The 17,377-nt window shown below is 49.5% G+C and overlaps 1 protein-coding gene across 1 annotated transcript in view; it reads left to right on the forward strand.

The window, feature by feature from the left end:
* Positions 1–6,499: 6,499 nt before the first annotated feature.
* Positions 6,500–17,377, forward strand: part of KPNA7 (karyopherin subunit alpha 7) — a 28,400-nt gene continuing 17,522 nt past the window's right edge. The window contains exons 1-2 of the mRNA XM_027613421.2: positions 6,500–6,656; positions 16,430–16,518. Coding sequence (XP_027469222.2) covers positions 16,453–16,518 — 66 coding nt within the window. The 5' untranslated portion in view covers positions 6,500–6,656; positions 16,430–16,452. The remainder of the gene's footprint in view (positions 6,657–16,429; positions 16,519–17,377) is intronic.

Genomic DNA, 17,377 nt, shown 5'->3' on the forward strand with positions numbered 1-17,377 from the left:
AAAAGTGGGAAAAGTGTAGTCCTCAGGGGGACGGTCCAGCTACTGCCCAACCAGACCCAGCAGGGCCAGGGGCTTGCTCACATCTCCCCACCCGCTCACCCATCTCTTCCCCTCATCTCCTCTGGCCGCACCCAACCAGAAGCTGGAGAGCAGGGACCTGGGGAGGCAGCCGGTGGAGGCCAGCCTCCTGGGACACAGGACAAGTGGAGGAAACATAAAATATGGATGTGGAGCAAACATAAGATATCTAGAACCTGCCCTTCTGTCTCTCCTAAGCTTCTCACCAGGGGGTTTTTAGTGGCCAGTGTTCCAGAAAGTTCCATTTCAGCAAGAGTGCTTGGTCGGGAGAAGGCCCTCAAACTGTCAGGTGAGTACTACCTCCCAAGAGTAGGTGGGTACACGCAATGCTCTCTGCTTTTAAAAATGTGGTAAGCATAGCACTGGGCTTGGAATTATCTGGCTCGTATCTGGGGGAAGTTTAGTTATGCCTCTCTATAGAAAGCAGGATGACTTAGATCCTCCAGGGGAAGAAAATTCCCTGGAGTCATGGCTTGGTAGCGATACAACAATAAAAACAAAGCGCTCCTGTGTCCATTAGCTCATTTGGATCTTTCCAACGACCTGGGCAGGTGGGTGGGGCAGATGAGTAATGACCTGCTTTTAGCGGATGAGAAAAGAGGCTCAGAGAAGTGAAGTAATTTGCCCAAAGACACACAGGGAGTCAGCATCTGAGATGTGGCTCTATTTTTCTTTCTAGTGCTTATCACTCTCAACAGTGCATTTTGGATCTGTTAGATGGTTTCTGGGCTCTTTCCCTCGTCGAATGTAAGCATGGCGAGGACAGGGCTTGGCCTGAGAGGCAATAGGGTGTGTTGATCAAAAACTGGACTCTGAAACGAAATTTTCTGAGTTTGCTCTTTACTAGCTCTGTGACCTCGCCATGCCTCAATTTTCTTGTCTGTAAAATGGGGATGGTAGAGGTACTTTCCAAATAGGTTTGTTCTAAGAATGAAGGGAGTTCATGTATACAAAGTGCCTGGCATCTATTAGATGATCAATAAATATGTGTTGCATGAATGAAAGCTGGAACTGTATGGTGGGAACAATACTCTAAGCATGATACTCTTGTTCGGGTGGTAGTCGAGATGGGGATTATTCTTGGCATCTACAGCCAGAAACCCTTGGACTTAGATACATGCGGGGCTGGGCCCTGCCCCCAAATGGCTGGCTTAGGAAATGTGCCTTCCTTCCTTCTCCCAGTTCTGTGAGCTCTGCGCTAAGTTCTTTGCTAGACCCTAGCAATGATATACAATTAATTAGACACTTCTCTGCCTTGGAGGCCTTTGCACGGTGGCCCCTTGGCCTCTGGGGGGAAAACTGGGGAGGGCAGAGGAGATGCAGCAGATAAAAGTGGAGGAGTGGCACCTGGTCAATCCTGTGCCAGCCTGAGACCCCCACACTCAGTACCCCAGGAGGGCCCCCCACTGCCAGGACCAGGGCCCAGAACCTCAGCTACAACAGAGTTCTCAGTCAAGGGATACTGAAGAAAATCAGACTCCTGTCCAGGTCCAGGGCCAGGAAGCCAAAGTTACAGCTTTTGGGCTGTGTGTGCCAGCCTTTGGGCTGGGAACTAGTGCCTCCTGGAATAGCTCTCCTCTCTATGAAGCAAAGGGCCAGCTGTGGAAGGTCCACAGGGGGTGGTTTCCAGCCTGTGAGAGCCCCTGCTATTGGACATTCAACAGCCACTCGCTCAGTGCTTTTCCTGGCACCCAGAAGGACAGGCCCTACTCAAGGTCCTACTGCTTACGAGATAGGCCTGTCCATCCGTGATGGTGGCTGGGGGGAGGGGGGGGGCGTGTAATGTGGGTGGGGCGTGGCCTTCTCTCCTTGCTTGAAATGAGAAGTGTGGCCTTGTCCAATCAGATACTAAGTGCTTCTAGAACATTCTTAGAACACAGAAACCTCCCAAGTGGAAAGAGTGCCCTGGCTTTGAGTCTCAGTTCTGCCCTTGGGCAAGTGACTTAACCTCCATGAGCCTCCATTTCTTCCCTGTGAAATGGAAATAATAATAATTAATAATATAATAATAAATGACTACTGACCTCCCAGAATTGATAGATCAAGTGGGATTATGGACTTGAAAATGCTTTCTTAAACTTTTCACTAACCACTACCAACTCATGATGTCGAGCATCTTTTCACTTGCTTATTTGCCAACTACGTGTCTTCCCTGATGAGGTGTCCATTCAGATCTTTTGCCTGTGTTTTGTCATCAAGTAGTTGTGTGTTTTAGATTGAATTTTTTAAAAGATTTTATTTACTTATTTATTTATTTATTTTTTAAATTTGGAAATGACTTTATTATACCAAATATATATATTTTTAAATGTGACTTTTAAAAATTTTTTCTTCTGAAGCTTCATTTTATAAAAGCCCCTATTTTTATTAGATGTATATATAGTACAAAATATAGAAAGGGAATAAATATTAAAAAGTTCAGTTTTTCTCTACCATGCAAGCACAATCTGTTTTTAGGGGTATTTTACTTCTATGAGGTATGAATGGCAGATTTATTTATTTATTTTTGAGAGAGAGAGAGAAAACAGGCGGGGGAAGGGGCAGAGGGAGAAGCAGGCTCCCCGCTGAGCAGGGAGCCTGATGCAGGACTAGATCCCAGGACCCCAGGATCATGACCTGAGCCGAAGGCCAACACTTAACCAACTGAGCCACTCAGGCGCCCTTTTATATTGAATTTTAAGAACTGTTCATATGTCCTAGATACAAAACCACTGTTGGATATGTATTTTGTAAATATTTTGTCTTAGCCTGTGGCTTGTCTTGCAAATGCTTTTAAGCAGGAATATGCTGCCTACCTGTTAAGGGTCTCCCCAAATGACACAGAATGGAGGCCCCAAGAAATTCCACCTCCATCTACAGATGCTTATCTCCTAGGGTGCTTCCATAGAGCACGTTGGGCTCCTCTGTGCAAGGTCAAGGGTTGGAGCTGGGAGTTCTGATACATTGGTTTGGGGCTGGAGGTGGGAGAAGAGGGAACAGAATTGGAATGTATTTAATATGCCTCCGTGTTCCTCAGCCGGTTTCTGCAGGTGTCTGCAGGGTTATGTCCTTAGCAGCCTGATCCCTGCCTCCTAAGGGCGCATCTCATTGCCACCTCTCTGTCCCAGCCTCACGTTCCACGCAGTTTGAGTGTGTGGGTGATTGTTAGGCCGGTGGGGCAGAGTCCGCCCAGACCCACAGCCCTAGGGTAGTTCAGGCTCCAGAACCCTCTGATCTGGAAAAGCCACTGAGACAAGCCTGAGGCTTTCGGCACCTACTTCCAGCCTTGGGCCCAGAGCTGCCCCTGACCAGGCATCGCCCAGCCCCAGGCTTCTGCCTCAGCCCCTTGGATGACCTCTTTAGAAGCCCAAGGGTCATCCTTCCTACTTTCCTCCCCGCTTTCTCAGGCAGCTCTGAGCTGGCTTTCCACAAAATATTGGAAACAACTTAAATATCCATCTGTAGGGGATTAGTTAATAAAATGAATATAAATAATAACAAATAGTATAATATAAATAATATAAATATAAAGTTAAATAAAGTACAATGAATATTTTTTAAACCAACAACGTAAATTCATAGTCACTGGCATTCAGCAAAGTCCACTGCATAATGTTGGGTTGTTGTTTTTTTTTTAAGAAAGTTTATGGAATAGCTTGAAGCCATTTTTGCAAAATGGCACCTGTATGAACAGATGTGCCAAGAGCTTGTCTGAAAGGATGCTCAGCCAGATGATCACACCCATTAGCTCTGGGTGGTAGAATTTCAGGTGATTTTTTGTTAAACCTTCTTTAAAGATTTTATTTATTTGAAAACGAGAGAGAGAGAGAGAGAGAGAGAGAGAGAACACACAAGTGGGGGGTGGGCAGAGGGAGAGGGAGAAACAGACTCCCTGCTGAGCAGGAAGCCCGATGTGGGGCTCAATCCCAGGACCCTGGGATCATGACCTGAGCCGAAGGCAGATGCTTAACCAACTGAGCCACCCAGGCATCCCAAGTTAAACCTTCTTTAAACGTTATCAGTGTTGCCTGAAGTTTTTTCAATGAGGCCTGTTTTTAGGATCTGGAATTATTTTTTTAGGGGGGAAAAAAAGGAAACAAATGTCAATCAATGTGTCTCAAGAGGCTCCCTTCGTTTCTGTGCCCCAGGGTGGTGGTTGCAGGGTCCTTCCTGATAAGGTCCAGAAGCTACATTCTCAGCTGTTGTTTGCCATCTTGGAGGAAAGGGGATCAGTGTCTTCCCAGGAGGGTTGCGGGAAGAAGCCTTGGCAGGTGGAGGAAAGTTCACAGTGTGCTCCTTGAAGACCAAACATGGACACAGAGCCTGAGGCCCCGAAATAGCCTCTTGCCCCAGAGACCCTTGGAATCCTGTAGGGTCATCTCAGGGAAGGGTGAGCCCCGGCAGGCCACTGCTGGAATCTTCCTCGCAGGCTCTGAACTGAAAAAGAGGGCTTAAAACAGGCTCTTCTGAACACAGTGCTCTGCAGCTGGGACAGAAAGAACCTAGGACCTGGACAAGGAGTTCTCCGAAGTCAGCTCAGCTTGAAAAGTCTCTGATTCCAAGCCAGCTGGAGATTTCCTCATTCATGGTGAATTTTATGGGATCCCACAAATATGGTGGTCAAGGCTGCTGGAGATAAATGTCTCCAGCTGCGTTTCTTTCTTTTTCATACTGCACTTAGACTTATATCTCAATTTGATTTTATTTGGCCCTGAAGTACCATTTTTATTTTATTATTTCAAAAATATCTAAAAATCTTTCCAACTTTTCATCCTCCTGGCATCATGCCTTTTTGCCAAGAAGTATTTATTCTTATTTTCCCAAAGGAGAGAGTCTCTTTATTTCCTGTGAGTCTCCCAAGGTTGAATAAAGCCCAGTGTCTGAAAAACCCAGGTCGACTCAAACCCCAACTCAGCTGAGTAATCTCTCATCCATCCATCATCCATCTGTCATCCATCATCCACTCATTCATCTAGCCATCATCCATCCATTATCTACTCATTCATCCACCCATCATCCATCCATCCAACATCCATCCTTCATTATCCATTCATCCATCCATCCATCATCCACTCATTCATCCAAACATCACGCATCCATCATCCACCCATCATCCACTCATTCATCCATCCATCTGTCCATCATCCATTTATCCATCTATCATCCATCATCCACTCATCCATCATGCATCATCCATCCATCATTCCTCCATAATCCATCATCCATCCACCCATCATCCATCATCCATCCATCACCCCTCCATCTATCTATCCAGTCATGCATCCATCTGTCCATTCAGCAGGTCCTCCCTCTGGAGTCAGGGACTGGGTTGGAGTGAACCTTTGCCTTATTTTCCTGCACTCTCTGAGGAGAACATGTTCTCCATGGAGCCATTACAGGGAGTGAGAGCATTGTGCTAGACACACAGTGCTGTCTTTGAATACCTAACTCACTTCCTTGTCTGGGATTATAATAATATCCATCTCACCAAGTTGTTACAAGGTGAGGTGCGAATGGCAGAGAGAAAGACCTTGTGTGATTATTAGAGCCCAGGTGCTCAAGTGCTGACAGGTGAGTTCTAAGTTCCTTGGTGGTAGGGACCCTGTCTGATTCACTCCTGCACCTCGCAGAACCAGCAGAGTGGGTGCCCAGTCCCTGGTCCCTACAGAGCCTTGTCCACGGCCTAGCTCCTGGGTCACATAGCATCAGATGAAAGCCACAGAGGACCCTGGGCTTTGGGTGTGATCTGTGCCTCTGCTATTCAGAGGCCCCAGAGAGGAGAAATGTCTGCAGACTGCCCCCACACTCCTGGAAAAGAAAATGCTTAGGGTAATCAGGCAGATGAGGAGACTTGGGAGCAGTGGGGCTGGGTCAGGCCATTAAATAGAACACGCTTTTAGGAAATAACTACAGTACTGAGGAATCCAGGTTCTGATTTTACCAGAGAGCCCTCCGACCTGATGAATAATCGGTCTTTGGTTGTCTTTTGCTGTCTTCCCACCCTGCCTTTTCCTTTCCTTAACATCCCCTTTTCTCATCTCCTACTTCTGGGCCAAATAGCATCGACCAAGAATCCAAAATTAGCTCCTTAAGGGTCATCATCCGGGGAAGTTAAAGTCTTCCTAGACCCCAGGGACTCTCTGACACATTTGTGTGCGCACGCACACACACTCCCACACAAGCTCTCACATGCAGAGGCCAAGCATGTTGATGGCTACATTTGTCAGGAGCCAGTGGATTCCCAGAGACTGACCTCAATCACGGAACTTTTCCTAACCCCCCCCCCCCCCCAGGGAATTGTTACATCAGCTTTCTAATTCTGGGGTTCTTTTTCTTAAACTCCTTTTATATCATAATATGATGAACAGACAACTATAAATAATCGGTGATGGACCGAGTTGGGAGGGTTATATGAGAGCAGTTGGCCAGGAATATGGGGACAAGGGGGTGTGTTGACTGTAGAGGATTTGAAACAAGAATGAAAACTGGCTAGAAATCAGCCTGCTTTTATTACCACCCTGCTCTGGCCATTAGAAGCGAAGTCAATGATAAATATTCCTCCCTGCTTGGGAGGACGTCCGCCCTGCACCGTGCACTTGGTATGTCACTATAAACAACAATATTAACTACAACAACATAAAAAAAAATGTGTTCCTGTTTCAAAGAAAGAAGTCAGAAGGAAGGACATCCTGACACCTGCTGCAACATAGATGGGCCTTGAGGACTTTATGCTCAGTGGAATTAAGCCAGTCACAAAATGACAGGCATTGTATGATTCCACTTACATGAGGTCCTTAGAGGAGTCGAACTCGCAGAGACCCAAAGTAGGAAGGTTGGGTGTCCAGGGCTGGGGGAGGGGCTTGTGGAATTAGTGTCTGATGGGGACAGACTTTCGGTTTGGGAAGTGGAAAAGGTTCTGGAGATAGATGGTGGTGAGAGCTGCCCAGCAGGGTGAATGTACTTCATGCACTGAACTGTATACTCAAGAGTGGTTAAAATGGTCAGTTTTATGTTGTGTGTATGTTACCACCATAAAAGACGGAAGGGAGGAAGGAAGGAAGGAAGGAAGGAAGGAAGGGAGGGAGGGAGGGAGGAAGGAAGGGGGTCAGGCACCATCCCAGCCCAGGTCTGAGCACCGAGGCAAAGTTGGGGCACACAGACCTGGCCTTCCCCCGTCATGTAAGCTCGGGCAAGTCATGTCAATGTCAGCAGCCTCAGTTTCCCGCTCTGTGAAACAGGATTGGTGATTCCTACTACATCAGAGGAGTCAAGGCAGGTTAAACAAACCAGGGAAATAAACGCATCCTGGTAATTCATTCTTGAAAATTTAATGCAAGAGCTTGTTGGACGGGTGTTCTAGGACAGTGTCGCCAGACCAGTGGGCAAATGGCCTGCCACGGTCAGCAGAACAGAGGTTGGGAGGGCCAAGGAGCAGGGCTCAGCAGAGGGTGGGGCTGATGGAGGAAGGAGGCGGGGAGTGGGAGGCAGATGTGGGGGCTCCTTGCGGGTCAGATGGTGTGGCTGATACTCATGATTGGGGCTTAGGCATAGGGGCGGATGAAGTGATTTCCAACTAAGGACTCAGGTTCCATCCAAAGCACTTTTCCTCCCACTGCTCTGAGTCCTTTATGTAGCACCTGTGGGCCCTGCTGTGCGCACTGATTAGGTTTATTCAAAGAACACTGGCTCAGCTCAATGCTTGGCTTGGGAAGGTTACTGAGCATGCCCTGTGTACACCCTGGGCACGTTCTGGGTGATGGGGGAGGGACATCTATAACACAGTGAGGGTAGAGGGGAGAGCCTGGCTTTGGGGCTGGTGTGCCCACTTATGCATTCAAAAAATATAATGAGCAATGACTCTTTCTGGCATTGGGGATAAAGCAGCGAGTAAAGCAGATGGCTCCCCCACCCTCGGAGCTTACCAAGTTCCGTGGGGCGGTGGCAAAGCAGGAGATGGAAAACAAGCAAGCAGGTAATTGTTCTGCATTTCAAATATTAACAAGTGCTGGGCGCCTGGGTGGCTCAGTTGGTTAAGCGACTGCCTTCGGCTCAGGTCAGGATCCCGGAGTCCCGGGATCGAGTCCCGCATCGGGCTCCCTGCTCGGCGGGGAGTCTGCTTCTCCCTCTGACCCTCTTCCCTCTCGTGCTCTCTATGTCTCATTCTCTCTCTCTCAAATAAATAAATAAAATCTTAAAAAAAAACCCAAATATTAACCAGTGCTGCTAGGGAGTCGGACAGGAATTCGAGGTTGGATTTGAGACAGGGTGATCAGGAATGGTCTCCAAAAACCAAGACCTGAAGGGAGTGAGGGAGGCATAGGGAACAGCGGGTGCAAAGGCCCTGAGGCCAGCACGGGCCTGATGAATTTGAGGGGCTAGAGAGGAGGCTGGGGAGGCTGGAGTGGGACTGTTGTGGGGGTGAGGCCAAAGGAATAAGATGGGGGGGCAAGGCAGTGCACAGAGGGCCTCATATGCGATTGTGGGTATGTTGGGGAGCGCTGAAGTGTTTGGGGGGCAAAGTGGTATAACCAGAGCTCCATCTTCAAGGGATCCCTCTAGCTGTGTGTGTGCGGAAAAGCCTGAAGGGGAAGGGACACAGCCAAAGCAGGGCTAGCGATGATGAGGGGAGGGGGACTCAGGGGCAGGGGGACCGGTGGGTGGTCTCAAGTGCCTTGTGCAGAGCAGGGGGCCTGGCCAGTCCCTCTGATATAGCCTTGGATCCCACACGTTCAGGCCTCCCGTATGTCATCCTGAATGCCCTCTCTTCTAACACCACAGCAGCCACCTTGGTTTGAAACTACACACCAGCTCATGTGTCTCTGTCATTGTTCACCCACCAACCACACCCAGGGGGCCGCTGAGCCCTGCCCAACGCTGAACCGACTGGCCTTTGCTGCATTCCCACCTTGGTGTCCTCCAGGCATCTGGGTGCGAGGGTCCAACCCTGAAGCTCCATGCTTTACTCACTCAGAGCCCGGCTTCTCCCCATCCCTCCCCTCCAGGAACCAGGCTGTCTTGGGGTCCGACCCTCCTCTCTCCTCTCCCACGGCCACCACCACCGACCACCCCCACCCCCCCGTATGCCCCTCCTCCCTCTGGCCCTGCCCTGGAAAGAATCTGCCTCTCACCTCCCCAAGGCTAGCCTAGACAATCTAAAGTGACACAGTAAGAGGGGTGGTGGATTTCGCGAGGAGGAATCATGGTATTTTGGTTTTAGGTTTTCGTCTTTATGTGTGAGAGATGCATTCTGAATATTTATGGGTGAAGTAATATGACTTCTATTTCCTTTAAAACCCACAACAAATAGGGATGCCTGGGTGGCTCAGTTGGTTAAGTGGGTGACTTCGCTCAGGTCATGATCCCAGGGTCCTGGGATGGAGCCCCACATCGCGCTCCCTGCTCAGCGGGGAGCCTGCTTCTCCCTCCCCCTCTGCCCCTCCCCCTGCCTCTGCCATTCCCCCCTGCTCGTGCACACACTCTCTCTCAAATAAATAAATAAAATCTTAACACACACACCCAACAAATATCAATAAATTCAAAGATTAAAAGGTGGTGGAAGAAGAATTAAGATGGTGTTGGTAATTATGGAACCTGGGTGACGGGTACTTGAGGATTTGTTTGCATTGTTCTCTCAACTTTTACAGATTTGGAACTTTCCATAATAAAAAAGCAAATACAATGCAAATAGAGGCCTTGGGGTGGGGTCTCTCCTGTTCTCTGGACCAACTCCAAACACTTTCAGAGTGAGTGACAGGTGGGGTGCAACTCACTGACACTGTGCAGAATTCCAGGCTCATGACGATAAAAAGCACCAGACTTGTAGTTGGGTTTTATCATTGGTTTCAAATCCCCTGCAGACAGTGCAACCCCTCAGTGCCTGGACCAGGGTGGACAGCTCCCACTGCCCCCTCCCCTGTATATCAGGTCACCTTTGCTCTTCACCTGACACTGTCATCCCTCTGACAATCTTTTTTTTTTTTAAAGATTTTATTTATTTATTTGACAGAGAGAGAGATAGGGAGAGCAGGAACACAAGCAAGGGGAGTGGGAGAGGGAGAAGCAGGCTTCCCGCGGAGCAGGGAGCCCGATGCGGGGCTGGATCCCAGGACCCTGGGATCATGACCTGAGCTGAAGGCAGACGCTTAACGACTGAGCCACCCAGGCGCCCCTTTTTTTAGGATTTTATTTATTTATTTGATAGAGCACAAGCAGGGGGAGCATGACAGGGAGAAGGTGGTTCCCCGCTGAGCAAGGAGCCCGATGCGGGACTCGATCCCAGGACCCAGAGATCATAACCTGAGCCGAAGGCAGACGCTTAACCAACTGAGCCACCCAGGTGCCCAACCCTCTGGCAATCCTGAATGACCTCTGTTCCCAGGAGAACCATGGCCATTTTTCTTGCTTCAGTGCCTTTCCCTGTGCTGTTCTTTCAGCCTGGAGCATTTTTTCTCACAGTTTTTCACCTGCTAATTTCTGCTTTTCCTGAGGACTTGGTTCTGGCATCACCTCCTCCCGGAAGCCCTCCCTGACCTCCCTTGCCTTGTGTTGTGTCAATTTTGATCCTGCTCCCACTCATCATATTCACTGTTGCATGTCAGGGCCTGGCACACAGTGAGGACTCGGTAAATATTTGTTTGGATTTTTTTCAAAGATTTTATTTTAAAATAATCTCCACACCTAATGTGGAGCTCAAACCTGCAAGCCTGAGATCAAGAGTCACACGCTCCACTGACTGAGCCAGGCACGCATCCCAAAATTTCTGGAAGCATATGCCCTTTAACATTTTTATTTATTTTTTTTAAACTAGGCGCCATACCCAATGTAGGACTTGAACTCACAGCCCTGAGATCAAGAGTTGGATGCTCGGCCGCCTGAGCCACCCAGGCACCCCAGTTGAATAACATGTGAAATTTTGTTCCGATTTCCAGTTTGATACGAAGCCAACCCATTCTCACCAGCACCCAATCTCCCTGCCTGCCTTGGGAATAAACACTTGCTAACTGTTCGCGGCAGCATCAACCCTAATACTCCAATTTTAGGAGGCCAATCTAGCCAGATCCCAGAAACCTTAAACTCCCAGCATGCAAACGCCTTCCCAGAGGGAGGCTGCAACTGCAGAGGCTGAAGGTTCATGGCAGCTCTGAGGCTGTCTCTGCCTCATCTGGACATGAGAAGCACCTGGAGATCAGGGCCTCCCCCCTAGACCAACTCAATCAACCTCAGGGCTGGGGCCCAGGCGGCCCGCTGCTCAGAGCTCCCCAGGTGCCTCCAATGTGCACCCAGCGCTAAGATCCATTGACTTCGGTCAGAGACCAACCCTGGGGGGGAGGGTCAAATGCCCAAAACACCTGCTGCCTTCTGAGGGCATTTAAGGCCGGCCAGGGAGCTGGAGGCTGTGGCTCTCTTCCAGGTGAGCGGTGAGAGGGTGGGTGCTGGGAGCTCCCGACGTGGCGGTGTCCTCCCAGATCCCTCTGTCTGGGTATTGACGAGACACCTAGCTCCTGCCAGAGGGGGGAGGGGGATTGGGTGAGGCTGCTGTAGTCTTGGCAACCCTGCCCCCCTCCCCCCGGGCAAAAGCCAGTGGCCTGCTCAGAGGGACGGCTTCCGGGAGGCCTAAGCTGGGTCTCTCCTTGTTGAACTCCGTCTCGGTTTAACGAAATTGTGCGAAGTGGCGCTTGGCTTGGTTTCTGGGTGGGTAATGAGGATGTGGCAATTGCTGCGCGTCTGTTTACTCGGCAGAGCCCAGATGGGGGCTGGCAGGGTACGGGGTGCCTGACCACACAGGAGCCTGCAGATCTGTGTGTCTGTGGCTTTACCTGTCTTTCCTCTCCCTGAAGTGTCCCCAGGGACGTGTTTGCCCGTGGGAATCGTCCCCGGCTGATTCTACCCCCTCCCAGAGCATCCCCAAGCCTTGAGGTAGGATCCCCAGGAAGAGGGCCTGGGGTCCTGCGTCCTTTCTTGCTGTGACCTCTGCCTCCCCTCTGGGCCAGCGTGAGCCTTGGAGGGACGCCTGACTGTGTGTCTCCCTCCATCAAACTTCGAGTCTGGACGCGTCTTGCTCATGTTGGTAAAGCCCCGTGAATGCCAGTGGGGTCCCTGCCCTTATGGCCCCCCCAGCCCTGCACACTCCCATGACTGTGGCTTCATCCCTGTACTCATGCCCGCTTGCTGACCCGTCCCTGGGGCTGAGGTCAGTGGGTCTTCCCAGGGAATGACCCTCACTCCAACCCCGGGTGTAGTTTTAGCTTAAATCCCTCTTGGTTTGAAGAAGTGGCTGTTAGTGATGTAGATCTGAGCATTTTTTTTTTTAAGATTTTATTTATTTGACAGAGACACAGCGAGAGAGGGAACACAAGCAGGGGGAGTGGGAGAGGGAGAAGCAGGCCTCCCGCGGAGCAGGGAGCCCGATGCGGGGCTCGATCCCAGGACCCTGGGATCATGACCTGAGCCAAAAGGCAGACGCTTAATGACTGAGCCACCCAGGTGCCCCAGATCTGAGCATTCTGACATCAAAAGATGTCCCCAATTGGGGTGCCTGGCTAGCTCAGTGGGTAGAACATGTGACTCTTGATTTCGTGATTGTGAGTTTGAGCCCCATATTGGGCGTAGAGATTACTTAAATAAATCTTAAAAAAAAAAAATCCACAGTACAGGCAAGTGGAGAAATATGTGGCCAAACCGTGTCTATGAAACTCCTCTTCCAGAATTAGCCCCCCAGGGCGGGTGTGAGTTTTTAAAGGCTAAGTTGGAGGAGGGTAGGTTATGGGAGTTAATGCTCAATACATTTCTGAGGCATTAAATTGTCTATACCATGAGTGTTAATGTAAAATCAGAGAAGTGCTCCTTTCTAGAAGCCAACTCTTGGATGATCTCGATCTTAATTTAAAATAGTTCTCAGTTCTTGAAAGATGCTAACACTCAAAGCTTGGCTAGATCTAGAAAAAGTATTTTAAAAATGGCCTGTAATGCTCCAACCAGAGAAAGTGACTCAGTGCCATGAACGAGACTTAGGAGTCCCTAGTTTCTCTTCAGTCAAAAAGAATGAAAGGTCAAGAGCCGCTTGGGAGCCTGGAAGACCATGAGCATGGCCAGGGTCCCTTGGTGGGGCCTCTGCCGCCTGACTCTCCCAGGGTAGAGTCTCCTAGTGTGCGGGGAGCTGCAGAGCTGCCTGAGCCGGGCGTGTGTGTAAGTAAAGCCCCTAAGTTGATGCTCTTTGCCCAAATAACCAGTTTGGCTTTCTTCGGATCTCAGACTCTGGGAACTGATGACGAAAAGTTCCGACTCTGATATTGTACCTAACTCAAAGCCTCCAGCTTGGCTCTCGATGCCACTGGTGAAGGGTGGCGGGGTAGTGGTTCTCCTGGGTGCCACAAACCGCGATGTGAGGGAAGGAAGCACGCTCTGAGCTGTGACTAGAGAAACCTGTGAAAGCCAGAAGAATTCGTTCTGCAGACTGTCCCCAGATGAGTGGTTTGGCTACATCTGTGACTTTCAAACTGTTCCTTCAAGATGCCCCACAGGGGAGGTGGCTGAGGAGAGGAGGACACTGTTCCCTCTGAAGTTGAGCTTTTTCTGCTTGTGCCATACCGGCCTTCCCCTTGATACTTGAAGGAAGGTAGCACTCATCTGAACCTCTGGACCTCCTTCCAAGGTTCCTTAATGGCCATTCGTTCTGGGCTGTGGCCGAAAGATGAGTGGTTCTCATGGAATAGTCCTGGAACCAGGCACGGTCTTGGGTCTCGCCAGAAACCAAAGCATTTCATCCCCTTGTACCAAACTGGCCTCATTCTGAGGCACATTCAGAGGGTCTCGTGGACCGAGCCGGTCAGGCTGCGAACCGTGAGTGAGACAGCAGTGAAGTGGCAATGCGTTAGCGGAGTATTTCAGAAGTGGCCTCCCTTGCCAGAGACCTGTGCTTTCCTATTTCCAGCATCTCCATGTGTTAAGTGCCACCCATGGGGGTGACTTGTTTTCCTCATCAGAACTACTTACAGACTGTTGGCTGCAGAGCTTAGTGATCCAAAGCACGGACGCAGGAGTCCGATCTAGGCTGAAGTCCTGGTGCTGATGCCTGACAGCTGTGGGCACTCTGGGCTTCCGAGGGAAGTGACCTCTGAGATGGTTTCCCCATCTGTAAAATGGGGCTATCTCTACCTTATTATTTTTCTAAAAAAAAAAAAAAAAGATTCTATTTATTTTGGAGAGCGCACACCTGAGAGAGTGTGTGCAAGTTGGGGGGAGGGAGAGAATCCTAAGCAGACTCCCCACTGAGCACGAAGCCCAAAGTGGGGTTTGATATCATGACCTGAGCTGAAATCCAGAGTCAGATGCTTAACCGACTCAACCACCCAGGTGCCCCATCTCTACCTTACTATTAACGTTGCTTCATTTAATCCCAAGTGTGCAACATTCCTGGCATGTGATAAATGTGTTTTGCGCATTGCTCCCTGAACCGGGCCCTGAATACTACTCTACTCCAGATTTAGAAAATGCCATGAGCCTGATCTCTTGGAGATGTAGGGTATAGCTCCTCGCTCCAAACTAAATCTCCATTTCTAGCTGATAACTCTCTTGACCCTGGTTATTAGAGCAACTAGAAAACTCTTGAGCCGGTGTTTTAAAGGATGTCCTGGGGACAGCTGGCTGGCTTACTCAGTAGAGCATGTGACCCTTGATCTCAGGGTTGTGAGTTCAAGCCTGATGTTGGGTGCGGTGTGGAGCCTGCTTAAAATTTAAAAAAAAAACAACTGTAAAGGGGTGTTCTGATTTACCTTTTGGTCCCCAAAAGCAACTCTTCTTCCTTATAGAGCAGATTTTGATGTTACCTAAAGGTAGATGAAAGTATAGGACATGGTTACTCTCTGTCCTGAGCTGCTTGTGCCTCTGCTCTGAGGCTCAGCCCATTGGCTCTGTCCAGCTGTGGGTGGCTGGTGGCACTTTGTTTAGGGACTTGTGCCCAGCCCGGTAGCTGCTGCTACCACCAGTGCCTTGGACACTATCCTTCTTTTGTTCTGACTCAAATTCCCTTCTTTTTCCTGGTCCCTTGCTGGTTCTTCGTTCTTTTGGGCCCTAGTAGGGAACATCACCAAGACTGAGTTCTTGTTCGGTCATCTCACAGAGTTCATCTCTCTTCTTAAGACCTCAGTCTTGGCTCTCTGCTTCTGGAATTCTCCTCCTTGTCTACACTGTCCCATCCAAATTGATGTGTCTAAATTAGTCTTTCCTCCCGAAATTAATCCCAGCTGTTCTACATTCAAGACTAGAGTCAATAGACTCTGGTCATCTTTATCCAGTTTTCTTTTCTCTGCAATGTAGTTTGGCTCCTCCCGTGTACTTGGAAACAGATGGATACTCATTGCACCCTTGTAAGAAATGTCATTCCCCGCTGCCTTGTAGAAAGTTAAAATGTGGCCTGATTTGAATAACCTCCTCTAATTAGGGACCAGCTCCCTTTGTGACCTATTACCTACCACCCTCATCCAACAAACACTTGAGTACCTACTTACTCTATGTCATGCATTGTGAAAGGGCTGAGGAATTGTACCTAAGACACACATGACCCCATTGTCATTGGGGCGAGGGGAAGGAAGATGCACGAACAAGAAGATTTTAGGTGGTGGTAAAAGCTCTGGGGAATATAAAAACCGACTGGGCTGATACTTCGATTCTTAAATGGAAATTCAAAGTGTTGCTGTTGGTGAAGCAGGCTGGGGCCAGCTCACACAGGGTGGGCATCGTGGAGAGTCTGAGTTTTCTTCTGAACTCAGCAGGCAGCCACTAGAGAGTTTTGAAGCAGAGAAAATTATCTTTAAGAGATCACGTGGCCTCTGTGTGGAGAACAGATTGGAATACAGCAATGGTAGAAGCCGGGAGAACAGGTGGAAGGCAGTTGCCGTAGAGTAGCTGGAAGATGAGGGTGGCCTGGTCCGGGGTTGAGGCAATCAATCAAAGAATTAGAAGGAATGTATCAGGCTTGAGACCACTGTGACCCGAGGGCTGGTGGACTGGGTGTGGGAGAAGAGGCCATCTTCCTGTCCTGGTTGGGCACCACCATCCTGCGCATACGCACTGTACAGAACTCCTAGGACACAGCCACGTGAGAGGGTTCTGGGCTTTCCTTCCAACCTACCCTAGCCATCAAAGGCCCAGTTCAAGCCAAACTGACTCCAAGAGGTATCCCTCCCTCCTGCAGCCCAGGGCTGGCCTCTGGCTCCCATGGTGCTCGCTGCCTGTTGAGCCAGTGTGGTAATGCCTATGGAAGCTGCTCTCCCATCCACTATGAGCCCTTCCAGGGCTTAGAGCAAGGATGGCGGTGACGTAAGAACCCACACACTGGGCACTGACACTGTCTTGACAACTGTCTTACCGGCAGGTGGTTTACTGCTTCCAGTCAATATGCCAACTTTAGATGCTCCTGAAGAGAGGCTGAGAAAATTTAAGTACCGAGGCAAAGATGCGTCTGTGAGTACCCAGCCACCACTTCACTCTATGGAGGAGCAGTGTAGTGAAAATCTCATGGTTGAAACGCATCAAAAATGGGGTGGAGCAGGGGTGGCTAGGTGGTGCAGTTGGTTTAACATCCAACTCTTGATTTCGGCTCAGGACGTGACCTCAGGATGGTGAGATTGAGCCCTGGTGGCTCCACACTGGGGGTGGGGCCTGCTTAAAATTCTCTCCCTACCCTTCTGCCCTTCCCCTGCTCACGTGCATGCACGCTCACGCACATGAGCGCTCCTTGTGTAAAAAAAAAAAAAAATAGAGTGGAAGATCAGGATATGGGGATGACAAAGCAAATATAGCAAAATAGAGATCTAATCTAAAGAATAGATCATTTCCCCCAGGATTCTCGATGCTACTAAAGTCTATGAGTTTCTTCTGATCCCAGAAAAAAAAAAGGGTATATTTTGTTGTGTTTTTAATTTTAATCTCCCTCAGTCTGGCATCCAAGTAAGACTCCTGGGACTGGATCAAGGCTTGAATGGCCTGTAGACTGATCCCTAACAGTGGAAATGGTCAGGGGCATGCGAAGCTTGTCTTCATGGACTTCATAGTCCCCAGACCTGCCTGGATCCCCAAAGTTGGGAGGCCCAGGCCTGCTGTTCAGGGGCCAATCAGCACTGAGGAAGATGGGCTCAGACTCGGAGCAATGGGATGCTTTGCTCAGATGGCTCTGCAGCTGAGAGACTCCTGGCCTGCCAAGACTGTAGATAGGCTTCCTTCACTTTGGGAAGAAGGGTGACTTTTTTTGTGGATGTGGTACAGTAGGAGAAAGCAGAAGAAGTAAACCATGCTGAGACTATTTACTGTGTGATCTTAACTC

Source organism: Zalophus californianus, chromosome 10 (assembly GCF_009762305.2).
Source record: "Zalophus californianus isolate mZalCal1 chromosome 10, mZalCal1.pri.v2, whole genome shotgun sequence".
Classification (NCBI taxonomy): Eukaryota; Metazoa; Chordata; class Mammalia; order Carnivora; family Otariidae; genus Zalophus; species Zalophus californianus.